The sequence below is a fragment of the Pezoporus wallicus genome, unplaced genomic scaffold (assembly GCF_028554395.1).
Source record: "Pezoporus wallicus isolate ANWC-B61680 ecotype Strahan unplaced genomic scaffold, APGP_CSIRO_Pwel_v1 contig_6155, whole genome shotgun sequence".
NCBI lineage: Eukaryota > Metazoa > Chordata > Aves > Psittaciformes > Psittacidae > Pezoporus > Pezoporus wallicus.
In genome coordinates, this window is record NW_026637610.1 from 3,014,400 (window position 1) to 3,041,744 (window position 27,345).

Genomic DNA, 27,345 nt, shown 5'->3' on the forward strand with positions numbered 1-27,345 from the left:
TTCTTCTTTGTGAACACTTCTTCCCTAGTGGTATTTTCAAATTTCTCCTTTTCTTCCTCCCTGAAAAGACCTATGCTTTATCTCAGCACTACAAACTCCCCCCTCTTTTGGCCTCCCCCATCCATATTCCCCTCCAGAGCTCCTTGAAAACAGACCTGTCAAGACCATCTTGACCATCAAGACCAATTTCTATCCTACACCAGTTTGATCTCATATTTAGCCAGCTTGTGCTGACTTGCCAAAGGTTACATTTCTTAGACTCTATTTGCTTATCCAAGTGTCTTAACAATAGAACCCCTCACTTTTGCGTCACCACAGAGCAAGTGAGATGGGCACAGTCCTGATCTGAACCAGGGAAGGTGTCTGCACAGCAACCCAAGACATTTAGCTGGAATGCAAGGAGTTAAATGGAGTTACCTGAGCAGCCACTAAACCTGCATCAGGCTCATTTAGAAGCTCCTCACAAAGATCTTTCTTCCTTTTTTTCCTCACAAAATTGCCATTCCTTGCTGACCTCTGCAAAAGACTGTAACTTTTTTCTGCAAATGACTCCTACAGTTAACGTTAGTAGGAAACCAACAGGCTGATACTGGTTTAAGGGACAGCTAGAAATAATTAATACTGCATTCCACTTGCAGTAATGCAGACACGTCTGTTTCCTCTTCCTCCCACTCTCCTTTATTGTGAGGAGCAGTTCCTGCTAACACCTGCAAAACACATATATTTTGTGGCCTGATCCTGTTCAGAGCCTCAGGCAGTGCAGTCATATTTAATAATGATCTTGCACAACAAAAGCCTGTCACACTAGTGATGAGACAATAGTTTCACAGTATAAAACTGGTCCTGATAATGACGATGATAAGGTTGCACAACAACTCAAGGAAAGACAGATCCAGATTGCCACTGGTTGCACTGTTGCCAGCTCTGCCTTAATGACACACAAAGGTTTTTCAAATGTGCTCTAGCCCTCCTTGATTGCTTTGAGAACCCATAGAAAAAAATCAGGTTAACTTTTCTGCAAAGGTAACACTTCCAGTCACGAGTTTACACACTTTGACTAGTGTGTTTTCCTGGAGGAACATTTTTAGCTTTACAGCACAAAGAAATATGTAAAAAAGGTATGTTCTCTTCTCCCTTCCCATCTCTCTCATCATGAAGTGTAACAGGAACTGACTGCACTTCAGTATATAAAAAAAGCCAGAATATGAGAACTTCTGGTTTTCCTCTAAGTAAAATCTGAGTGTGAGAACTAAGAATTACAGAAGCAGGCATTACAGGGCACTGGAAGTCACAGTGGATTTTAGTTTGCACTGCTTTTGGCAGGTGAACTGCAGAGATGCCCACTGAGAAGGCACGTGGGGAAATTCCAATGATTATGTATGAACCGCGCCATGAGCCCTATGCACAAGAACCCTCTGCACCAGAGTACTGCAGTCAAGAAGGTAAGCAGGCTTCACTGGGAGGGTTTTGGAAAGAGCACCCTCTTCGTGGCTGTGTGGCAAACATTGACAGTGTACCTGAGCCAGCTCTAAAGGGCCCAGCTTAGCCAGGACATGATGAGTTTAGAAAGTACCTATGCCAGAATATAAAACCAGAGTTGGGGTAGGCAAACTGATACAATCTCCTAACAGAAACATCACTTAAAATGGCAAAAGAACATTTTTGTTGGTTTAGTTAATAATTTTTGAAACAATATATGCTTTATTGGAAAAAGAATTGCAGTTGTATCTCTACAATAATTTCATATCTCTAACAAGCAAATGTTCAGCCAGCAAACTGTACTTGGATAGGCTGTCTTGCTTGAATTGTAATCTAGTTTTCCTGAGGACTGGCCTTTTCCCAAATGCTCCTGCTGCCCAGAGCTGCCATCCCTACATGAGTCAGTTCTGCAGCCAGGTTCTATAGGGACGAACAACCCCTCCCCACTATTGTACCATGGGGAAAACATCATGACTGAGTGCTGACAATTCAGCCCAATGACTACAAATGTGGACAGCTGCTGCTCTGCTGGGATGGCTTTTCCCTCTGAAAGTAGGCATTGCTCTCACACCTACATAATTACCTCACAACACCTCTTTGTCTTGTGCCTGTTCAAGCCCACACTCATTAAAAGACACACTGAGATATCAGTGATTTTACCTTTGTTACCCTCCTGCTATTGAGGAAATTGCCATTCACCAGACCGGGACTGGAACAGAAAACCAGAATGGGAGGTCAGAAGGTGACTGATAAGGCTAGATGTGTCAGTACTGTGCCTCTAACCCTGACTCATTGTCAGAGCATTTTATTCTGATGAGCTCTCTCAGTAAGTGTTTTTGTCTTCAAAGACCTCTCTGGCCTCTTTCTAAAGTCAGACGAGCTTGCAAGAGGCTGAAGAGAAAAAGTCACTTGTGAACTACTCAGCCAAGGGATGGGCACTCAACACATGTTAACACTGAGCTGCAGTGTCTTGTCCTTGCAGATCCATCACAAAAACACATAAAGTGTTATCTCACTTTTGGTAATATTCCTATTCTAAATCAGAAAGAAATCCTTTACCTTTTAATTTCTTTACATATTTGTTTTTCCACAAACCCCCCTCAAAAAAAAAACAACCAAAAAACCAAAACCACCCCCCCAAAAAAAAGAAAAACAACCCAACAAAAAAACAACAACCCAAAACAGAAACAAAACCCCCCCAACAAACAACCTGGCAACTATAAACACCCAACCATTAAAACCAAATGCTGCTGCAAATCTCTACCACTTCTGGCAAGCCATTCAAGGAAACATTGCTACCATTTTTTCAACTTTGCCACTATATTTTGTCTCACTTTGGAAAAATCCAGTTTTTCATCTCATTTTGTATCCGTGTGGGCTTATTCCCTGTTCAAGCTCACACTGTTCCTGCAAGGCTCAATTGTGCAGGCTGGACTGCCAGGTCAATGCTGCTTTGCCTGGGGGCAAAAGCTCTGATGCTGTGCAAGCTTGATCAAACAAGACTTCTCACAGGGACTGTCCTCCTGCTGCAGACCACATCTATGCCAGCTGGCTGTAAAGTTTTATACATTAATTTATTTTGAATGTATTCACGAATGTATATTTTACATATTCATTTATTTCACACTCAGGTAAACTGATTACACTCCTAATCTGTGAGATCAGAACTAAAGAATTAGAAAAGCACGAGGTGTCTTAGTCACCAGCTTCCTTTCTCCTTTCTCCGTAACAAAAGTAAAAAGATCTTTAATTTTATTTTCTAGAACAAAGGGTATGATGAAAATACTTGGAAGCTGAGGGCAGATAAAATTCGAGCGAGAAAAGGGTCTAAATACTAACAGAATTTCAGTGTATCACTGGAACTAGTTACAGTGGATATTTTATCAATAGAATCCTTAAATTAAAACCAAGTATCATTTCAACGGTATGCTGGAATAGATGCATTTACTGCCTTTGTGTAGAAAAAACAATTTGGTTTCTCAGTTTATGTTATATTGGAAATGAGGCCAGCTTGCCACTGTGGGCTCTTTTGCCTTTAAAATTCCATGGTTCAACGCAGCATTTTTGCCCTGTACTTCACTGAGCTACATCAGGCCCCACCTGCAAGGCACCTCCCAATACAGCTTCTTATCAGACTCTGAATGGGGCTTTCAGGAAGCATTAAGCTGTACGCATTTTTACGGTTTTCCCTGTTTTTCTTTGCACAGGGGGTTATGAATATCCTGCTCCCCCACCTTACTCCTATCGGGAAACAGCCACCATTGAGCAACCAGGTAAGTGCCAGGGGACTGTGCTTCTGATAATTTTTAAGGTTCTACATGCTAACAAAAGTGAAATATTTTTAGTTTTAAAATCAACACAGAAGATGGAGTTTTCTGACCACATCCCCCCCCCCAGTCTAAGAGGCTGGAAAATTTCCCAAGAAATGTTGGAAGATTAAAGATGAGAGATTCGGACTTGGTTTTCCAGCATTAGATAATCTACAGAAGCCCCCAATTTATTTTTATTTTTATTTTTTTTTTAATCAGCTAGAAACTAGGACTTTCAGAACAAACAATTTTAAGTCCAGTGTATTTTGTTGTTCCTGTTCTAGCCACTTTTATGGAAGTGAAGAAGCTCAAAGGGGACGCTGAGGAAAGGCTTCAAAGAACAGTCAAATAACATCGCTTACAGGAGGAGACACATAACATTGTTAAAAATCACTAAGACCAGAAGGCAATTAAACTCAGATATACTATATCCTATCTATCTAACAGAAAATACCTTCCCACTCTGAAAGTTTGCTTCAGGCTACAGTATGAATGTACCCTAAATTTGGTTTAGGATGTTTAAAATCCTAGTTTTCACTGAAAACATTTCTGAAAAATAGTTTTTATGTACCTACAAAAGCCATGCCCCTCAAGAATTATGACAGTCAGGTCCAGACTGAAAAAAACATGAGGGAAGCTATAGAATTCACTGAGTAAGCACAGCACCAGCATACAAGTAATGACATTTGTATGTTAGAATAACTACCCCGATGAATTTGTTGTAACTACTGAAAAGTTGATCCAGAAAGTTCTTCTATAGCCTTCAAGTATCTTCTTCAGGGAGAACATGCTTTTTCATATTATTTTAAGTATCAGAAGATAAATTCTCTATGTCAGAGTGGCTAGTGGAGACTGCCTGACAATGAGGGTTATCGTATCGGCAATTCCTTGCGTATGTCCTCATCTGGGTAAATACTCGCTGTGGGTAGAAGCAACATACTGGGATACACAGAACAAGCATTACTGTAGTTCTTATCAATATACTTGAAATCAGCAATAGGACCATACATGCTTCTAGATCAGCCATATTAAGAACCTGCGTTCTCCAATTAAGACTTACTTGTAAAAGATTTCCTTTATTTCTAATTTTGCTCCTTCTCATTTCCTCTTGCTCTCAGTTTACATGGTGTCTCAGCCTCCAATTATCGTAGCAGGAATCTTCTCAAGCAAACCAACATCCACAATATGCCCTTCTTGCCGCCAGCACATCACCACACAGGTCACCTACAGACTGGGCAAACTGTCCTACCTTCTGTGCACCAGCTTGTGCATGGTTGGGTAAGCTTTCATGCATGCTTTGAAGATTCTTCATAGCAGAAGGTTAAAAAAGTATTAAAAGCCCAAAGTTCTAGCTAGTGCTTGTATAGATGGTTTTTACCCTTCTCTACTTGGAAATTAGTTATTCTGTCCATTCTAGATACAGTCATCATGGCTACAGGGGATGCAAACTTGCTAAATTTAACTGACAAGCAAAAATTAGTACAACACTGTCTACTGCCCCAGTACAATTTAGGATTCAGGCTCAGAATCAGACTAATGCATCAGGTGTTAATGGTGAAGATAATTTTTTGGAAGATACTTCAAACATTAGAAGACTTGAGATTTATGCAGTGAAATGGCAGACAGAATAAGGCAGAAGAAAACCACAGATGTAGCCAAGCAGAAAGCAAAGTTAGTAAATCATTCATGCATGTCCATTTCCTCTTTGGCTGTAGGTGCTGTTTTGGATGCTGCTTTGTACCTTTCTTTGTGAGGATCTTCAAGGACGCAGACCACTACTGCCCATGCTGCCATTTTCATATTTATAGATACAAAAGACTATAGAAACAAAGTTTATGCAGCCAGATGGCATCAAGTCTCTGTTTCCTAACTGCATAAGATTCTACACATAAAACTACTGGTATGAAATATATAGGAGTAGGCTTAGGTTCTGCAGTTTGCTCCCTTGCTGGTGAATCTGTCTGGAGTTTACCATCACATAGTTGGACTTACTTTAAAACAAAAAGTCTTGAAGACTAATTTAGTGTCACTTGTATTTTTTATGCTCTATTTGATTCATTGTCCTGAGCTGTGAAGTGACCAGCTCATGAGTACTTACTTCAGTGCTACTACTGCTGCTCTCAAATCTCCAACCCAGATGGGACACAGACTCTTCTGGACTTTTCAACCCATCACTAACCGAGAGGTTTGGACACGCATATTTTAGGGAAGCACTTACCTTCTATGCACTGGAACTGACAGGCTGGGATTTCATCTCTCTCTGCTCTTCTTCATAGTACTACCCCTGCAGGGCTGTGGGTGGTACAGTGTAGCTGATTATTTATTAATAAAACACTAAGTTATGAAACTGTCTTTACTGTATTACATACATGGTAAGAAAATAAACTTGTTATTGTTAACAATACTGGCAAAACATCTGTTTGCATTGCTTCCATGACCCACTGCATCCTGAGCGGAGACACTGGTCAGCCTGGGACACCCCGTTTACAAACCAAGAACCAACAGGCAAACACAGAAAAATCAGCAAGCACAGCTTGGAAAAAAGCCACCAGTACCACAGCACAAGGCCTTCATTTTACCTCTCGGCCTCACCACTGCAGTGCACCACCTCCCAGACAAGGCCTTACTGGGCTTTACACTTTGCAGAGAGCTTTCACAGATCTCATCCAAAGACACTTGCAAAACCAAATTTCTGCAGTTACATGCCCAGAAGGTGCCAAGAACCTGCTCAACACTGACAGGACCAGCTGCTGTTTATTGCTGGCTGGAAAAGTCAACAAAAGAATGTAAGAAACCCTTGATTTCAACGTTCTACCACAAGCGTTTTCGTGTTAGTACCATAATTTCAGTGTCTGGCAGCACTCAGGCTGATCCCCTGACATTGTCTGACTATGGATGAGGTACATTGCCTGCGCTCCAAAGGATCCCTACCACCTTGCAGTTAAAAACACCTTTAAACTTCCCAGTTCTTCTGACATTAAGTTTGATCGAGTTATTTCTTGTAGCTATTTAGTCCCCTTAAGCTGCAAAAATTAAAGTGTCCCCCTCAACAGCCATTTAGCCACATCGGCTCCAGCTCCGCGGGAACCCCCTCGAGGCCGGGACTCGCCGTAGGAGGGGTTTGCCGCCACCGGCACGCACAGAACCCTCCTCTCCTCAGGACACCCCAGGGGGACACCAGAGAGCCCGACGGCCTCCCCCGGCGCAGCAGGCCGCTCCGGGAGGGCAGCCCGCACTCGCCGTCCTCCCGCGGCAGCACGCCATTCCCCGCTGACACCGCACCGCGCCTAGCCGGCACCGCCAGAGGCGGCACACCGAGCCCTCAGCGCCACAGCGCCGGGCGCCTGAGGCAGTGCCCTTCCCGCCACACTGCGCCCCCTTGTGGGGCCCCTCGCTGCAGCAGGGTGGATGGATCCGAGCTCCAGGCCTCGGACGGCACAAGCCGCGGTCCTGAGCTAAACAAGAGCATTGGATCAACGCCAGCGATAACGCAGAGCGAGCGTTCTCCAAGCAGTTCAAACCAGAGGGAGTATCAGGCTGGGGCAGCGTGGCAGCACCACAAACAGGCACGGTGACCTGCTGAAGGTGAGAACAGCAGCACTGAGGGACACTGCTGAAGGAAACCGTGGCTACTAGCCAAGCACAAACTGTCTGTAGAGCAAGCACAGCATGATTCAGCATGCCCGACATCTGCAGCAATATGGGCCACAACCCGTGCTGATGAGCATCGGACCAAGAACAGCGCCTGGAGCAGACGTGGCCCTCCTTAGGACCTCAGCACCAGCAGCAGCCAAAGCGAACCACCTGGAAACACAGTGCCTATCACCTGTGTGAGTTACTGCTGTACGCACGCTTAGAAACTCACAACCTCCAAAAGAAGCACAGGCTCCACAGTGCAGTTCCTCAAGGGAGGCATTTCTATCGAGGCTGACACATTCCACCTCCCAGCCCAGTGGTACAATTGTAAGTGCCTTCTGTTGTACCAGGTCAGTAATGCCCCATCCAATGGGGACCCAACCTACTTCAACCCAGGGTGAAATTAATACCACACGGATTAAATCCACAAGCACTCACGGAGATGTCGGCCCAACAGGTTTCATGCCATTTCACACGTTATTTTTAAATGTTAAGATTTTTCTCCATTTTTAAATCTGGCTGTGAAACAGCAAGCTTTGCTGTTAAGTAGTGGTAAAGAATGCATGGAACCAGTAACAGGAGAAAAGGTGACAGAGCAAAACCCCACATGAATATATACATAAGAAATTATTTATATGATTTAAGATGTACAGGAATCATTTAACAGAAGTAGTTGGATCATTTTTACATCAATAGTTGGAGATGTTTAAACAACAATTTACACAAGTATTTAATAACAAAATGCAGGCTTCCAGGCACAGCCTGGTGGCTGGGAAATGTAATTTACTGCTGCTGTGCTTGGTACACAGCTAACTTCAACACCACCTGGGATAGAAATTATGTTGAGCACAGATTTGAAACCAGATTTGGTCACAGCACAGGTGAGTATTTCCCCTTTTTCTGACCCTAAAGACCAGGCTGGTTTAAAAGCCAACAATAAATGACACCACAGCATTAACATACCAAACACTGATGCTCTCTGCCTCAATATCCAAATCATTCAGTTCCTCCAAGGAAAAAACAAGAGTTCAAAAACTGGAAACTGCCACAGAAGTCAACGTTTGCCTTGTGGCCAGCTCTCCCTACACTGTGAATGTCATTCCTAACACACAGGTCAGCTGAATTTATCACCCTGGTCTAACCAAAATCACCCTGACTTCTGAGTGACTCCTTAGCTTTCATACCCAAATCTTCTCTAAAATGAACAGACAGGACACCAATCCAGTGTTTATCCTAGTCTACTTTATTTACAATATATACAGTTCCTACAGAAAATGATTTCTCACAAAGGATATTCACCAGCAAAACTACGGCACAGCTTGTGTTTGGGCCCTGACACCTGCAGCCAGCAGAGAGCCCACAGGGCAGGGCGACTGGGCTCCAGTGGGATGCCAGATGGGATGTGGGCAGGATGCTGGCGTGCCAGCTCTGCAGGGGCAGCAGCTGAGGTAGATCCAGTATGCAGGAGGCACTGCACGTTCAGCACATCCTCCGGCACATCGGCCCGATCCCTCCAACATCCTGGGGCAGCACAGCTTTGTCCAGGTGTTGCTCAGTAGGCCTTGTACACAGGGTGTTTGGTTGGCTGTCACTCTCTAATCAGCAGCTATGTCACTGGTGTGATTTGCTTAGATCTCACAGAACGCTTTGGACTCCTTTAGGATAAAAGGCACTATGTGAATCTACAGGAACAATGCTTGCTATTTTCCTAGGGAGAATTCAGACGGGCCATTTAACATAATTTTGCTCTGATGATCTGTACCATGAAATTACGTCCTTATTGCTTAACACTTCTATTAACTTCATTTAATGCATTCACTGCTTATTATCCAGATAATTCCAAAATCTGAATAAAAAATTTGAAAGAAAGGTAATTTTGAGGACTGTATTGTTGTAAATACTTTTAGAATGAATTAAATATACTGCACCTGAGAAACATCCTGTCTTCCTCTTCTCTTTGTAGGTGTTTCCACTTTTGAACAAGTTACTTGTGCTCCAAAAAAAAATTACTTTATTTTTTCATTAAAAACCTTCAGTTATTGAGAACTGCATCTGGAATGCCTGAATGTATCATCTCTTCAAAACTAGTGAGGAAATAGCACAAACACTGAAGCACGTTAAAACTCGTCATCTAAAAAATCAAAAGGCACCCAAAATTTACTTCGTTAGTGGTATTCTCTTCTGAAATAGGAAGTATTGTGATTCCTTAAGGTACTTCCTAAAAGCTTCCAACATCCTATGCATGAACATGAAAAATTAGTGACATTTGGCTACAAGCTCATTTTTAGATCAGTTACTGTAACATTAAAGTCACAAAACATAATTAGGGCTTACTACTGCTGACCAGAGTCTCTGATTTTACCAAAATGTTTTGAATACAAATCCTGACATTTACTGAAAGCCTGCAGAGACAATCCAAGTACTAGTAAGAACACCACTTGGATGGGGTTGTAATTCTCACCACTTTGATGCAAATACAAATTAAAGGAAAACTTTATCCACTTAAGGCAAGTCATTTAAAGCACTTCCCTCTACCTGGAAGCTCTGCACTCAGGTAACAAAAAAGAAAAGCCTTGACTAGAAATCAGAGACAATTAAAAGCACTGAAAGATATAAATTAAAACAAACAAAAAAAAATGCCTAAAACTTGAGCAATTAATTCATTTTAAAGCTAAAAGAAAGAATTAGATCTTAAAAAATTAAATTTACAAATCCTTGCTGGTGTTTTCAGTAATCACCAGAATCCATCTCAGAAAAATGTATAAAGGCCATCACATGTACTCACGCCCTACTAAACATTTACTGACAGGTCTGAGACAGGGAAGCTTCTAAGCATTTTCTGTTTTGGTTATGAATACAGGGAAGACATTACAGTGGGGATCTATTGCTCTATTAAGGAAGCTTACCTTTAGAGACTCCAGATTTTACTTTACAGCATTTATAGTATTAGACTTGAGAATCTGGACCACAAAATTTTGTACAGGCAGGCAGAGTCAAGTCTACCACAAAAACTCTACTACAAGCTTTACAAATGAACTAGTAAAATAAGTTCTTCCATTTGTCTTATTTGTACATGGCTCCTCCCTGGAAAACCTTTTATTGATTAAGCTCAAATTTGACTAGTTAGGAGGTACAAAACAAAAGCAAAACAAAAAAAAAAACCCTCCAAACCCAAAACAATGAGACAAAAATCCCACAAATCTTCCCCAAAACAAACAACATGAGGGTTACACTATTGTTAACACTTAAGAAAACAAAACAAAAACAAAACACCACACCTTTAGCAAAACCTCACAAATGAAAACAGTTCCCAAAACTCTGTTTCCAAGGAGAGGAAAAATCTTCAATGTCCATGTGATCACTCACCGAAAAAAATTTTATAGAAAATTTTATTCAACATACAACATTTTCCAGCAAAAAAAGGCAATATACAGGAAGAGTTGTTGTACACTGCGGCTACAGAAACAAAATAAAATACTGGAAAAGAATGTAAAATTAATGTGAATTGCTGATTCTATCTTTACTGCACTCAAAACTAGACACGCAGCTGGCATGAGCTCCAAAAGAAAAGGAAGCAGTCTGGGGACTGAAATAAAAATACACACAATGAATATCAACATCAGTGAAATTCACTTGCAGACTCACCCAATAAAATTAACCTCCAAGTGTTAAATTGTACATGTTCAGTCATTAAATATACATTTTCATATTTTCTTTTTTCTTCTTTTTTTCTTTTTTTTTTCTTTATTCCTCCTTTTTTATACAAAGTCAACAGCTTACTAAACACTAGTGAGCATGCCCTCTGTGCTAAAAGGCTAGTTCCTGTGTTTTCCCCATCTCTTCCCAAAATAACTAAATTAATGGTATTTATAATCTTTTCACTTGCTTTTGCCAACTTTTGAGTGTCATTCTATTTGCCAGAAGATGGCACAACAAATCGCAACAGTGTTTATCAATGGCTGAAAATTTAATAAAAATACCCAAATATCTTTCTTTTTATGACTCGGGGCATCCACTTGGCAAAACGGGATGTAAAGTAGTGACTAAATTAAACGAAAACTAGTTTATTAAAAAAGATTCTATGCAGCTGGAGGAGACAAAAATCCCGAATAAGTGCCAACAATGTACACAATGAAGTAGAGATTGCTATTTATTGATGATGTGAGTTTTTTTGCATTTACAAATGCACAAAAATGTCATTTAAAGTATAACTGAAGGAAATAAATCTGATGTGAGTCTAAACATAAGACTTACTGGCTGCAGTGATGGTGAACACCATACTGTGATGGGCAGCCAGCCAGCTTATGCCATCTATAAACGTACTACAGACAAATATTTTGCCAATGTCAACTGTTCTACTAAACTCTTCCCTCATTATGCTGACAATTGCCTTGCATTGTTTACCATAAAATAACTCTCATTGGCATCCAAGCTTTATAAAAACACCTTCATTTTGCTCAAAAAGGGCAGTCAATAGATACAGAGAAGCCAAACTGAACAGCCTCAACAAAATAAAATTAACATCAGCAGCAAATCCTCTTGCTGAAGACTTCAGATATAGTGCACGTGTACCAAAGTTCTACAGTTGTTAAAAAGGTGCACACACACACTTATTTTTGTCCCTTGCCTTGACAATCTGGTTAAGTAAGTCAGTTATGGATTTTAATAGCTTTTTCAAGGTAAGTGTAGCGACTTCTCTTTGGGGCTTTATTGAAATGGTCAAGCCCTAGCCATGGCCTTGGATGAGACATGTTGCCTAGAAAAGAAAAGAGAGAAAAAAAAAATAGTAAGCTTTAAGACTAAATTGGAAAGTTTCCTTTACACAAGCTACTGCTGTGTGCCCTGTTCACATTTTGCAAGGAATCCCAATGTATATAGAAGAGGACTGTAGAATAACCCTATAGTCCACAGCCAACAGGGTGGCATTCCTGATCACTGCTTTTCTTCCAGTAACACATTTGACAGCTGTTCCTGGATCAGGTAGCTGACTTCTCTCCTCTTCAATCAGTTACAGGAGCTTAAAGCAGTGAAGTGGGCACTAAAGAGAACTACTGTTATAATTTATGGCCATAGGCACACCAAAGTATCAGCTTCCAGCCTCTGAAACAGGAAGGCATCCAGCATCCAAATACGACAACATATAATCTTTGCCATACTAGAAGTTCTCTCTGCTATATTAATTTATTCTCATCACCTGGTTTAAGTGGGAGTATTTGCTAAATTCATTGTAAAATGCAAATAATCCATTAATAAGTCATGTAACTGACCTCCTCTTTATCTTCCCAGGAAAAAAAAAATTAGTCATATTTAGGCTGTATAGAAAGCATACAGATTTTTTTTTCTCTTGTTCAACCCAATAGGGGTTTATCTACAACCATTTTTCATGAAAATCCACAGTCCACATACTTCTTGCAAATGGGAAAAATTCTCTTTTAAGATGTCCTCAATGCAGAGTATCAAATGTGCTTTGAAGTGAAATGATAAAGGCAGAAACTAAATAGCGCCCCAGCACGAAAAGCACACTCCTACATTCAAAGCCATCAAATGCAACCACTAAAGCATAAAACACTTGACCTTGCTGGTTGCCTGCATCTACGTTTTGGGTATGTTTTCTTCAGTCCAAAGTATTTGTCATTTTGTTTGACATAATAGTCAATGCCAAACATAAACCAGAACTGCCAATCTTGCTGAGATCACCTGAATGCCTTTTAAAGAAAGAAATTAAGTCCTACACTTAGTGCCAGCACAATTGTTGCTAGAGTGCATCTTTGTAAAGGCAGATGGAAACTACTGACATCAGCTACATCAATCAAATTAGAGAATGCCAAAGCTTTGGTTTAATCAGTCCAGCATGTGTTCAAATTTGGTACTTGTAGAAACACGTGAGCCCCACTCCTTGAAATACTACTTAGATTAAAATGCATCAGAGCATCATATCACCCCATACAGTAACTCCAGGGGTGGTGTGATGAGTTCTATCAAAGGGGCAACTTCCCATGAGGTCTTAAATTAAAGCCCTTTAATATCTCATTCCCTACAACTCCTACAAACAGTTCAAGCTTTCCCTTTTCCAATTTCTGCCATGTTCTGTACTCTTGACCTAGTTACCTGGTTAGTCTTTCACACTGTTTTGGCAATACTGGCTCTACGTTGTTCAGAATGCCCAACAGTTTCAGACTGTTGCTTTGCCCTATGGAAGATGACTCACAGAATAAAATCAAGACTCTGCCTGCTCTGAGCACACAAGAGAGAGTTTATGTGCCCATGGAGAACTGCCCACCCCTGAGTTCATCATCCAGAGACTCCTCACAGCTAGTGCAGAAAAAGAGATCTCTCCAGTGACACGTGCCTCTGCTCACAGATGGCTTGTGCACACAGATGCAGGCATTCAAAGCTTTGGCAAATCCTCTTGTATTCACAGCCATAAACCTGGCTGTGTAACATACCACAACTAGAGAATGTTTTGCTAGGTTCCTGCAAAGTACTCAATAATAGTGTAGGTCTCGCTCTCTGTGGGTTTTGAAATAAAGGGCCAGTTACACAATTTCTTTACAACTGTTACATAAATCCAGAACACAGCTTGAAAAAAAACCCAAAAACAACTGAGTGAAAGTTTGGTCCTAGCATAACCTGCCAACAAAAGATAGAGCTTGTAACTATCAGAAAAACAGAACTACAGAGCAAGATGTACTCAATCTCATTTCTACTAGACAGAGCAGCTCACAAAAAGGAACAGTCAGCTAAACCGGGGGGGGGAGGAAATATCCCAATGAATTCACAGCTTTCAGCAGAACCCTGACTGCAGATTCAGTGGTGCCATTCCCAACTGAAACTCTCAAATTCCACTGTGGTGGAATTTTTGAATTATTAACCTAGTTTCTCCCATGTGTAAATCCCTCCAAGAATATAGCTTTAAACATCGGTCAAGTAAGCAAGATGGGAAACCATCCACAGACAAATTCAGAACATACCTGCATTTGTAGCTTGGCAGATCAGCTCTTAGGAAAATAATCTAAACAGCACCCTATTCACATTCACAATATCCTTGTTAGATTCTCCAGATTCATTGAAGATATCAAGAACAAAGAAGTATCTCCAGTGAATATGAGAGTTCAAATACCTCTTTGCAGCACATTCAAAATAAGGATCTTATGATAAGGCACTTTGATGCAATAAAAGGAGCATATACTTCAGTAACAATGTGAGAATCAAACATACAAGGGAGCAGATGGACAGTACAGATAAGGTACAACTGATGTTATTCTCTTCTGTAAAGTATGTTGATATTGACCCATTTAGTCACTCAAATGCAAACTTTCAATTCGGAAGGAAACAGATTTAGTTATTTGTATGCCTATAAAATACAAATTCTCAGACTAACTTATACACTTAAGTGCGTGCACAAGTGTATACAAATACCTGCTTATTTACTACATATATTTTATGTACAAAGAGCAAACTATTTCTGCACCCTGAGTTAAGGATTGTCACATTGTAACAACTGGCAGAGCAACTTCAGCAGGTCAAAAGAATAGTGAGGTTATCTTAACAACTTACCAGGTTGGGGCTCAAAGTCTTTCAAGTTCACTTCATACTCATCTTCATTGAGATATTGGTGTCGGCCCATCATTACAATTGCAAACTTAAACTATGAAAAGGGAAAAAAAAAAAAAGCCAGCTGGTAAGATACCACATTAAAACAAAGCCCTAAGGTCTAATTTCACAGTCTAACTTGCAGCTCACTGTAAGTAGTATTCTTCAGGGGTTGATAAAGGCCAATCCTATTTAAAATGCTCACCAACAACCTGCATAAAGGGAAAAAATGAATGCTCAGGAAATCATGAACCTGCTTCTGGAGTACTTTGTCCAGGTTGAGGCTCTCCAGGGAAAAAGAGATAGCAACAAACTGCATCAAGTTCAGCAAGCAGCTGGGGGCTGGAACATACAAGAAATTAAGGGAAACGGATCTGTTCAGCCCAAAGAAAAGGCTAACTGGGGCATCCAGTCTTCCACCAACTGTGGGATGTTACACAGAAACAGACTTTTCTCAAAGAGCTCTACAGCAAAAAAGACAACAGGCAACCATCACAAGAAGCTGCAAAATGAAAAATTCTGATTACATATAAAGAAAACCAAAGTCTTCACAATGACTGTGGTAATGCTGTAACATACAGCGTCCAGAACATGACACAATTCCCATCTCTGGCATTTTTCAAATTGCAACGAGGTAAGACCCTGAGCAGCCTCAGTTAACTTTAATCTACTTCTGCTCCAAGCAGGAACCTGAAGTAAATGGCTTCTAGGGGTCCTGCACCATCTAAACTTTCATAGGTTACTTTAATGTTTTGCGAGGTACCTCTTTTGATGCAGGACAGAAACATTTCTACACATCCTACCTAATAATTCTCAGAAAAAAGCATTATTAAGTCAAACAACTGTTCAATTGATCAAAATTTACACTTATCCCAATTCTGTGGTGTTTCAGCTTCTTAAAATAAACTCCTTTAGGGTCTATAATCAGCAATTAAACTCTCACAACTTGCCATTACCTTTTCAAATTCTTTTTCTTGTATGTCCAGCATTGTCTGAATCCGCTTCATAACCTCTCTGAAGTGTTCACCCTAAAATTTCAACAAAATTTTCAGTATCACAAAAATACAGGGATACTGTTAGTATTTCCTGCTTCAACCTTCATTGAAATACACTGCCTTAATCTCTCAGTTATTTACAAAACCACACAAGTGCCAACATCATCCTCTAAAATACGGATAACAACATAAAACTTGCTGTGAACTCATCCGCTTTAAGTCTTTCAGTAACTGTCCCATAGATCAGCCAAGCACTGCTAATGATATGTGCAAGTCAGGTTAAAGTTAAGAAAAAGTTAGAATATTAGCAGCAAAATCAGAATTTGGAAAAATAAAATTTACATATCCTTTCTAAGCACATCACTTTTAGAAATGTCTACACCTGTGATGCTCCCACTCAATCAATAACCTTTTGTTGTGTGTTTCTGCATGCTGTATATGTAAGCTGCCAAAAAAAGTGATGGATACCATCAACTTAAAGATCAATAATATATATATAATATACATATATTATATACGTAATACATATATATACACACACACTGTTGTGGAAGAATTGCAAATGGTTTCCACCAGAAATCAACATGCAGGTTTTACTTCATATTGATAAAAAAATAGAAATACAATAAAATTCTATGAGATGCAGAGATGTGGACATATTTCTCATTCCCAAACTTTTAGGAAAAGTAGGTAATTTTCATACAAACTAATTAAAGTTAGATTAGAAGCAAATTGCTAACTTCCCCAGAAATACACACTCCGATAGTCAAAGAATCTCTGTGACATTCAGCTGAAGCAGCACCACATAAAAAACCTTAAGTATTTAAATAAAGCTTTCAAAATGCGCTTTCACGCCTGTATTCGCTTCTAGCCCTAGAAGATAAAGCACATCAAATCACAGAGGCTAGGAAATGCAAAGTCATCTTAGAAAACATTGAAGGAAGCAAACTCATTTTTCATCATCACATGTCTCCATAAGAAACCAAGCAACCACTGCCTAGCTACTTTTGCCAACAAGTTTGCACCATGGTTATTAAAGTGGTACTAGAAATAGGATTCTGTTTTGTTGGAGAGGGGAAGGAAGGTTCCAAGGGGGATCAAGGGTAGTATTGTTTTAATAGCATTTCAAGCTCTCGGCCAATGCAATGAATAGTTTCTAGATATTGCACATGCTCACTGAAACATGAAATAGTCTGTATATGTAAAAGAGAACTGAGATGGCAAACGATTTAAGTGTAAAAAGGCATATATGGAGCAGAACCTTTTATACTAGAGCAATATTTTTTATACACTTGTTATAATTTCTTTGACAGTACTTTAAGAAAACATCATCAGTATAATCCCATGGGGAGAAAAAGGAAGGCATACTGTACCTGGTGTATCCTCAGCAAGAATGGAATTCCAAATGTCCCAAAAACCTCTTTGTGGAAATGTGCCACTGTGATTAGCATCTCATTTTCTTTATCTATATCTACCTGGTCCAGAGGAATTTCCTAGATCAAGACATAAAGTTATAACTGCAATCAGCTAAAACTTCCCTAAAAAGTAACTTATCCAGTAACTAACAGCATAACTCATGCACTGTTACTGATACAGGCAAGTCTATTTGAAAGCAATCTAAAGAACCATGCTGTCTGACAAGAGTCTTTTTACAGGAGTCGCTCACCCCTGGCAGGACAGCATTCCAGGTTCCCTTACTCAGTAAATACTCTCCTGGCTTTCCCAGTTGGCATTTTGGACATACAATCATCTGTCAGCCGTAGCAGTAGCTGACAGCAGTATCTCAAGCCTTCTTGTCATCTCCTCATTAAGTTTACACCGGAAACTGTGTTTTGTTTGTTTGGTTTTTTTTTAAATTTCTGATCTTTGAGGCAAGTTAACAGATTTGAATGATGAAATGTTTAAAAGAAAAAAAAAAAAAATCAATCACATTGTAAGGCTTAAATTTAGCTCAAGAAGCTCAAACTTAACAGAAAAACGAAGTATTCTTAAACACTTAACTTCAGAGTATGAAAGCAGGTTCTAAACATAAACATTTATATCATAAGTCCTCAAACTGGAATTACTGGTAAGGCAGCAAATGGCCTATGCACAGGCCCTCCCTTGCTAAGTCTTCATGCAATAATAAACATACATAAAAAAAATTCAAGAATGAAATCATTATAGGGAAGCAGATGGAACAAAGGAAAAGTTTTAGAAGTTATTATCTTTAAAAACACATCCATATTATAACGTAATCTAGCTTGCTGCACGTATCACACTATTTAAAAATCAGAATCCAGCCAAGGAGAATTACCACTTCAGAGAGTTTCTTCTCTCAGAGTCAAGTTTTCAAGTTTCTGTAAGAAAGTAGTATTTACCTCTATTCGAAACGTTCGACTTGTTGCAGGTGACAAACACTCTAACAGCTCATCTTCCTGATGGACACCAATTATTTTGTAACTTACAATTTCTAGCAGCCTTAAAAACAAACAAATAGGAAAAGCATTAAAGCAAGAAAAAAAGAATCAAATTAAAATAAAAACTCAATCAATGCAACATTTCTTTCTCAGACGTTGAGGATTAGTGTACTCAGGATGTAAAAAGATGCTACAACCGTATTTGTAAAACTTTAAATTCAGTCTTTAATAAAAATTAAGCTGTAAAGTTAAAGGAAGTTAAAGTTTAAGGAATTACTGGCTCATGGTGAAACAAAGACCCACTGCGTGCAACTACAAAACAAAGGGTTTTTCAAATTTAGATTATTTTTAAAACGCTCTTTAAATGACCCCACTTCTAACATCTGAAAAGTGAACAACAGCATGAAATGCTGGAATTGGAAACAGCTATTACATTGCAACGTAACAAATGCAACTGACGAAATTATGCATCTCAAGGATGTAACTTTATGAAATACAAAACAATGATATAAAATTTGTATTCTCAGTTAATATGAACTCCCTTAACAATGTGAACCAGGAAGCTTTTTAACACACTATCGGACTATTATTTGCTAATAATGTTCTCCACAATATTTTAAATTCTAGGGATACTTTTCTGTGTAAAACCCACATGATCACGTAAAAGAAATCACAATCTTCCAGCTTTACCTTAATTTCCCTGAACCTTTTTCAGAGAGTTCTACAACTTTTTTACATTCTTCTAACAGGTCCCGCACACACCCATGCTTATCTGGATATACTGTTATTTCCTAGAGAATTTGAAACAGGAAAACCATTAGTAGATCTGGAAATGCAAACAGCCATATTAAATAGAATTTAGAAGATTCTTCACCACAAAATCATCTTCAAAATATAATAATTATTAAAGTGAACACCTGTGTTATCTTAATTTTTACGAACTGTCCTGACTTTTAAACAGTTCTTTGTTATTAGGTTTTGGTGCTTTGGTTGTGGGAGATTTTTTGGTGGTAGGGCTTTTTTTTTCCCATTACATAATCTACAACTTTGTTCTAATTTTGTGTTGTTGAGGGACAACAGTGTGTAAACCATAATCACAGCCATAGCAGCTTTGACACAGAAATGACAGCATGTGTATAACAACCAGCCTCACTCACCTCTTCCCTAAACTGGCTATTTAGCCATATGCATTTAAAACTTCTTCTGTTTTCAAAATCTGTTATTTTCATTTTGAGCTTAAGGAAGAAAAGAAAAAACACTTTAGGCATAATTTGTACAGGGTAGAATTATCTTTTTTTTTAATTCACACCAATAAAAACAGAAGACTCTTACCTGTTGATAGTAAAGTTTCTTAGGTTGCCTAGGCTTGAAGAACTGCAGAAGATCTCTTAAAGTACCTTCATAATTATGCCTAAGAGGATTACCAGGGCCATCCCTATAACTACAGAAGGAAAAAGAAAAACACTAGTATCTCTTTACAGTCCACCACTGTTCAGTAAATCAAGAACATTTTTTTCCCTGGCTTCCAGTTTCACAATTGCAAGCACAGCCTAAGCAGCATTCTATTCAGTGCTTTAGTAATTTCTAAACAGGTGAGCACATGGGAACAGAAATACAACTTACTGTGCATGTTAACCCTCCTGGACATTTACAAGCTCACTTTTAATGCTGCAGGGTGGCAGACCTACATTTCTCCGAAACTACTAGTACAGCAGCACATGCTTTACCCTGTGAAAGGTTAATTTGTAGAGCCATATGACCCAGCAAATTCCAGAGTGACCACAGCACTGTCAACTATAAAGACCTATTCAAATAACGACAGACTCACTGGTGATAGAGATACCTACAGCTTAATAAAGACCAATCTACATGAATACAAAAAGATTATGTCATTTTTGTGTGTGCATTATTCCTGCAGCATATACATGTAACAACAAATATACTGTTTTCTGCTATCATTTTATGCAGACTCAAATCCAATTTTACACAACTGTGCCTGAGAACACCACTTTAACCAGAAATATCCCTTTAAGCAGCTGTGAATTCTTTAGATCATTGTCGTTTTCATAAAATCTCATTTGCAGACATCGGGGGAGGAGGGGAAATAATCAGTGGAGTTAACTTCTGTATTTAAACCTGTAAAATCAGCAAAAATGCTGCTTTTATGTGCACTGCTCTCCCCCATTCTGGAAATCTGCATTCACTGAAACAGCAAGTACATTAATTTAATAACTGGTCCCTTACAGTAAGGTTTTGAAGCAATTAATGTTTTCATAAATTTAAACAATTAGTCCAGTTTTTTTCAGTCACACTTAGATCTCTTCTAAAACATGCAATTCTTTGAGGGTCTAAAGCCATTCACTGTAGCACTTAAAACTGTGCAACTTGCTGTGCATGCAAGCCAGAACACTAACACTTCACTGGTCAAGAGTTAGTTAACCACCTGGAAAAGCTACAAAGTAACTGCCACCTATCTATAAAATACTGTAATAAGCATTTTAAAAGAACAGTTTAGACACAGAAAATTTATCTTACCCTTGGGACTTGAAAAACTGTAATAGCATTGGATCCGTATTAAGCCTTTGTGCCACTGTCTTTGCAACCTACAAATAAAGTTTTTGGTACATTCTGAATTACTACAGGCAGTTGTGATATTGCTCTACAATCACAGTCATTCATTACACACCAATACATTATGCTACTGAAACTACCTGACAAGAGCAGAGTGGCATATCAAGAAAGAATGCTATTGTCAAATAAGTCATTATTAATAAAACTAGGGAGGTTCGGGAGCATTTTCTTCTCACAAACATTACTGGCTTCCTTAAATTTTTCATTACCACAATCCAAAAACTAGTGTACAAGAACAGATCTACTCTTTTCTGAAGTATGCATAATGCAATGCACTTGTGAACTAGCGCAAAAGTTACTTTTAGAACAAGGAAACAAAAGCAGAGAAACAAACAGGACACGTGCCTGAAAGTAATTCATCCTATTGGATAAAGTAACAACAAAGCCTGGGTCATTTGGGATGGTTTTATCACAGAAAATGACATCCACACGATGATAGAGGTCTCGGAAGTATTCTTTAGCTGTTGGTAGTTCACTGTTATCATTTTCTGGATCATCCCTACAGGAGCAAACAAACAGTAATACCATTACATATCACACTGTTACATATAAAAGCAGTTAGGGCTTTTAAAAACACGTCCTATGGTAAGTCAGCAACAGTTGAGATACACAGAAATAAAGTTTAGAAACCTCTGTAAAGAGCCACCACTTGTACACAGTAGGACTAATACAGTCAGTAGTGACCCACACCCCTGAGTAGTTCTGTGCGGTGCAAGGGCAAACACACTTGCACACTGTGCTCACTTGTTGGGCAATCTGGCAACACCCTGGATGCAGTCATTTCACAGCAGCATTCTAGCAGTTATCGTCCCTCCCTCCCACCCTGGCACATCACTGCGCATCTGTACTAATGCTGCCACAGCTTTCCAGGTACTCCTGTATTGAGGTACTACTGCATTAATTGCTTTGAACAGAGGCCAGATGTACAATAGCACTCCTTGAACCACAGAAGCAAGAGTTGACACAGACACTGGTTTGGGTCACTACTGACTGGTACCCCTATCTTCTCAGCAGAGAAATAGCACCAGGGTACAAGCTGTGCACTTACCCAGGAGTCAGCAGCCAGCCAAAGGTGCATAACACCAACTGGGTCAACAGGGAATGCGAGTTCCAAGGCATGACATGAGAAATACATTCATCTCACATAATCTGGGGTAAGAGTGCTGAAGATAGACTAGCTGGCTTCCACCCACTGTCAGCCCATGGAGAGAAACAGAGCAACACAGTTGGGTGTGACCATCAGGAGTGAGAGCATTGAAATGCTGATTTATAGCCCTGACAAGCTTATGAAAGATCCCTTTAATGGATACAAGATGCAGGAGTTCTCCTTTTGCCTTGGAGAAAGCTCCAGTTGAAGCACCAGTACACCTACGAGTTGCATATGCTCAGGCAAACTGGGAGCATTGCATCACCGCAGACTAAGGACCTTACTGTGAGCATGAGCAAAAGGAAAAAAAAGGAAAGCAGTTTAGTTTAGTTCTAGGCTGAAAGGATCTCCAAGCCAAGAGCCTTGTATAGTGGGAATGGTAGTGAGCCTGAGAGCTGAAATGCTGGTAGGCCCCTTCATTCAGGGTCTGAATTACAGTGGCTCCCAGTAAAAAGCTGCTGAACTCAGACACATTGCTGAACCACACTCTTGGGTAATATTAAGACCTATTTATACAGTTACTAGTTTTCTGAACTGGGACAAAACCTTATTTTGCTTAAATAATGTGGCATGGGATAATTAAAATATTGGTAGAATTTTTTATTTTTGTTTCCCCTTTGAATAAACAAACGAGAACTGCTGAGAACATGTCTACTGTTGGAAAACTACTTTGCTATTGTTAAGAAAGCTAAGTTAAAGAAGTTCTGCTTTCAAAGTGAATCAGAGGTGATTTAACTGCAACGATAAGCCAGCCCCTTAAAATACATACTTCTGAAACACTATGATGTCACCATCCATGAGTTCATCAAGAGCTTTATCAAGAGATACATCATAGTCTTGAATCCTTTCTGTTAAATTGGGTTTAACTTCCTGCAATAAAGAGCAAAAAACTGTTGATCCCAGAATAAAAATAAAACATACAAGTAAAGGTCACAATAGTGAAGAAATCATTAAAGTAACCTGTATCTTCTTACAGTTAAAACAAACACACACACAAAATCAAGTGTAATCTTAGCTAAGGTCCAGATACATCTAATTGTCACTCATAAAGCTGGCTGCTCATTTTTACTTTTGGAGTCTCCCTCAATTTACTGCAATTTTCAGAAGTATTTTATCATCTAGCATTATCTTGTTAGCACTAAAAACTTTTCAAAATTCAGAGATTCATTTTCTACTGAAGCAGCTTCCAGGAAGCTAGAGAACACTGATTATGCTCACTTAATTTTAATAGTGCAGTACTTCTGTATAGCAAATCACTTCCCTTTTTTAATTAAAAAAAAGTCAAGAAATCAAAACAAAGCCATATTAAAAATGTGTATACTATAAAATACCTATATGCGTATTACATACTTACACTTGTAAGTTGACCTCCTGGGGTAAAAACACCTGTCTAAACAAACTGGAGTCAATCTACAGCCCTGACTGGCACATAGTAGAGTACCTGACAGTTCCGCTTTTTAGGATGGAAGCGTATGTGTAACTACTAACAAAACTCACAATTAAAACCACCCAACAACTGCTTGTTCTTACTATAGCAAGGTCTTTGCCTTAGCAAGATCTGCATTTTCAGCATTCATTAAATACAGCAGTTATAAAGTTATTTCTGTAGTTGGGCAGAAACATGTTACCAGACTAAGTACTTTGTTTGCCGACTTCTGACCTGGGGAAGGAAAGAGAAAATGAAACATTTTCTCATGCCCACTGCCTAAGGAGGGCATTGAAAATATGATGGCCACCAATGTTAGCACTATTAGCTCATCTAACTCTGTGACTCAGACGATATGCACAGATTCAGCGCATCAAAGCTGCTCATGCAGGATTTCATGAAGAAGTTTCTTCATTTTAAAGCCTCACACTTCTGGTTGTTTAATTTGAAATCTGTTCTGAAGTTAACTGTGTGCTGCTATTCTCTTGCAGCATTGCAGACTTCACAGCTGCATGTTACAGAGTGCTTACGATTTATAAATTACCACTGTTATGAGCAATCTTTTTTTTTTTAACCAATAAAGCTTTTCCCCCCTCTAGTTATACCGTGTAAAAGACAAAAATGTTACAAAAAAAAAAAAATCTATCAGTCCAAACCTCATAGAGGATAAGGTTAGTTTCTTGTGGAAATCCAGCTCTCTCACACATAACTGGAAGCAAGTCACCTATAGGAAAAGAAAAGGATCATGAAATGTGTTGCACTTTAACTGCTACTGAGACCTCCAGCAATAAGGAGAGAACCTATTTTTCTACCCTGGATAAATAGTTTAAAAAATGCCTGAGAGCCTTCTAGGTTAAAGCTTCCCTTATTGACATTCAACAAAAGACAGACTTTTAAGTTTTCCTTCCACTTAATCTGAACAACAGTAACAAAAAAATTATGTGCAAGGCCATCCAAGATCAAAGAGATGAAGTAGCACAGCCCCCCCCCCCCCCCCCCGAGAAAATATTTAATCTCTTATGAGCACGCTAAAATACAAAACTCGGAAAGCATGTACAACTCAACAAAATGAGACATTCCAAATGACAAACAGAAGTATTTTTACTCCATGGACATTTGCTGAATTCTTTACATGGATCCATATAAAAACCAAGGCTCACACCAATTCAGCCTGAGCAGCTGCTCTCAGGCGACCATAGTGAAAAGCTGTAGAAGAGTTATTTTAAAAGCTATTGCAGGAAGATATTCCACAACCAAAACCACTTGAAATAGAAAAAAAAATGGACAGCAATATTAAAATTAATTAAAAAAAAAATTTAAAAAAAACCTAAAAAAGATATGCAATCCATTGTCTTTAAAAAGTTTCTATTGTAGCCATGAAATTGAATTTTAGTACTCACGTATTTTACAGGATATAGGTGTGTAGATATGTCCACAATAATTCAAACTCCGAGTCTTCGGATCATACATCTTCAGAAACAACATTACATCATCTACAAATTAAGAAACAAGACTTAAAATTAAGTAAGGCTTATTTGGAGAGTGAAGGTGGGAATATGACCTCAGTATTTTTCTTTGAACAGTAACAAAGGTATGCCTGATTTATTAATTTTATCAGCATACTTAAGAATATTCTTAAATGCTGATTTTTTATAAGCCAACTTTATACATATAATTTTTTTCAGTGATTCTAAAAACATGTGAATTTTCTGAGATATAGCCAACATGAAAGTATTTTGTATTTACTCAAGTGTCAGCATATATGCTTACGATCTTTATCAAACTTGGGTAATGTTGCTCCAGTAGCAGCCATCTCTGGATCTACTGTTTCCAAAAATATTGTCCATGGATTTTCATTGTCACTGAGCTCAATCATCTATACAGAAAGATATGGAAGAAGAAAAAAAAGTCTCTGGAGAATATACTATATAACTGGATATCTGCATTTTCATCAGATACTTTCTGACATTCTATGAGTGGGAGATTTATTTTTTTTAGTTGCAACAATGACAGGAATTCTATGAAGTTTATTAAGAGAAATGACGACAGAGATAAAGACACCAAAAAAGTTTCAATTAAGCACAAATGACATGTTTTATTTAAAACTGACCTACTTCTTTTGTCACTTAAGTACTACACCTACAGCTGTTTTTATTATGGCAAGAAAATTACTTTTGAGAAGTAACACGACAGTGAAACCGATCAGTTTTCTGTGATAAATTGTAAAACACTGCATCAAAGTAAGCAAGACATTTCATTAATCCAGACATCACTGCCCAAATAATGGAGGACTCAAAAAGACACTTTTGTTTGAAATTGGACATAAGTATTCATGATCTTTTTTTTTTCTTCATGGAAGATTAATCACAGACCACATTCCTGCCTCCCATCCAAGTCAATCCACTAAATCTCAAGTCTTCTTAAATATTAAGCTTTACCAGATACAGGTTAAATCAAACCCCTGAAAACTCTGATGCCCCAAATGTACACATTCTTAGAGGACTAAAAATCGTGGGTCATTTACAGAAATAATGTCCTCAATCAGTGAATATTTACCGTTTTACTGCCATCTGCTTCATTATCTAACATTGCAGGTCTTTTTGTTCCATTACTTCTAGCTTGCATTGGCCATAATCTGATTTGATCCTGGGGAAATCCCTAAAATAAATAGAAATTGTGACAGGAAACAAACAAACAAAAATGATACTTTTATTAAACCCAAACAGTTCTTCTATGTTAAAGGGTCTGTATTATTACTGCTGCCAATACTTAGAGAAGATAAAGACCACAAAGCAATCCTAAATATACAGATATTCAGCTACAGGAAACTTACCATTGTTTGAGAGAGATTTTGAACAAATTCCGTAAGCGTGGAGTTTTTTAATACTTTGAAAACAGTGTATTTTACTTTTTCTTCATCATACATGTCATTGCCTTGGTGACCGCAGAACTGATCCTCTGCCACTATCTGGAAAATTACATTTAAAGGTTACTATTCATGTTAACTGCACAATGTAGTAGCTTCTTATGACGCTTTACTATGCAACATCACTGGCTCTCTGCATAGTGGCACAGTGCTAACAATATTTATGTTCTCATGAAGAAAATTTGCAAGTATACAGACTCTAATGAATTATTTTAAATTGTGATTGATAGTCAAATCAGTGTAATTAAAATACAGTAAATCTTACAAATCCCACACAATTAAACCCAGTTGTGCTTAGATCCCAATCTTGAAAACATGTGCTCTAGCAATCTTGGCACTTAAAAAAAGGCTACATAATTATTCTACTCTTGTTATGCAAGGAGGCCGGCCTGAAATGTCTACTAGATATTCCACAGCTCCCATGCATTTTTGGTCAACAGAAAGACGAACTGTGCAACTCTGCCAGTCTCTCCACTGACAACAGCTCTGGTGTAACTGCAGTGTAGAACAAGTAAAGCTTCACTGATATGTGTACTTATGAGCACCAGAAAGAAGATGGAAGGAAACATGGAGGCAAATGGAAAATGAATTCTGTTTTCTTGTGCCAGGTGGGCTCTGGAAAGAGCCATAAACAGGATTCCTTAAGGCAATTCATAATAATCTAGTCCATCTGGCTTTTCCAAAAAGGTAATTGCAAATATAAGCACTCTCCTTCTGCTTCTACTTGATGAGCTCAGGTTGGCAGTAGTCCAGGCCTGCAGCCTATGGGCAGATACATTCTAATTTTAGAAAATAACTCCTGAA

General features: G+C 38.9%; 2 protein-coding genes across 2 annotated transcripts in view; one reads left to right on the plus strand and one right to left on the minus strand.

Moving 5' to 3' along the window:
* The first annotated feature begins 1,198 nt into the window (after window positions 1-1,198).
* Window positions 1,199-6,127, plus strand: LITAFD (LITAF domain containing). The gene is made up of 4 exons (XM_057406651.1): window positions 1,199-1,442; window positions 3,687-3,752; window positions 4,907-5,066; window positions 5,504-6,127. The coding sequence occupies exons 1-4, from the start codon at window positions 1,337-1,339 to the stop codon at window positions 5,610-5,612; spliced, it is 441 nt and encodes a 146-aa protein (XP_057262634.1). The 5' UTR covers window positions 1,199-1,336; the 3' UTR covers window positions 5,613-6,127.
* Window positions 6,128-10,794: 4,667 nt separating this feature from the next.
* USP7 (ubiquitin specific peptidase 7) overlaps window positions 10,795-27,345 on the minus strand; it is a 75,474-nt gene continuing 58,923 nt past the window's right edge. The window contains exons 16-31 of the mRNA XM_057406640.1: window positions 26,449-26,583; window positions 26,172-26,273; window positions 25,386-25,491; window positions 25,016-25,108; window positions 24,272-24,339; window positions 22,959-23,059; window positions 21,388-21,541; window positions 20,947-21,014; window positions 19,744-19,852; window positions 19,569-19,646; window positions 19,102-19,202; window positions 18,373-18,472; window positions 17,386-17,505; window positions 15,974-16,045; window positions 14,982-15,072; window positions 10,795-12,180 (exon numbers count right to left, since the gene is read on the minus strand). Coding sequence (XP_057262623.1) covers window positions 12,074-12,180; window positions 14,982-15,072; window positions 15,974-16,045; window positions 17,386-17,505; window positions 18,373-18,472; window positions 19,102-19,202; window positions 19,569-19,646; window positions 19,744-19,852; window positions 20,947-21,014; window positions 21,388-21,541; window positions 22,959-23,059; window positions 24,272-24,339; window positions 25,016-25,108; window positions 25,386-25,491; window positions 26,172-26,273; window positions 26,449-26,583 — 1,605 coding nt within the window. The 3' untranslated portion in view covers window positions 10,795-12,073. The remainder of the gene's footprint in view (window positions 12,181-14,981; window positions 15,073-15,973; window positions 16,046-17,385; window positions 17,506-18,372; window positions 18,473-19,101; window positions 19,203-19,568; window positions 19,647-19,743; window positions 19,853-20,946; window positions 21,015-21,387; window positions 21,542-22,958; window positions 23,060-24,271; window positions 24,340-25,015; window positions 25,109-25,385; window positions 25,492-26,171; window positions 26,274-26,448; window positions 26,584-27,345) is intronic.

Bases quoted from the DNA above. Each gene is read 5' to 3' on its own strand.
- LITAFD (XM_057406651.1), top strand. From the start codon at position 1,337: ATGCCCACTGAGAAGGCACGTGGGGAAATTCCAATGATTATGTATGAA. The intron at 1,443-3,686 runs GTAAGCAGGCTT...TTCTTTGCACAG, and splicing joins AGAGTACTGCAGTCAAGAAG to GGGGTTATGAATATCCTGCT. The intron at 3,753-4,906 runs GTAAGTGCCAGG...TCTTGCTCTCAG, and splicing joins AGCCACCATTGAGCAACCAG to TTTACATGGTGTCTCAGCCT.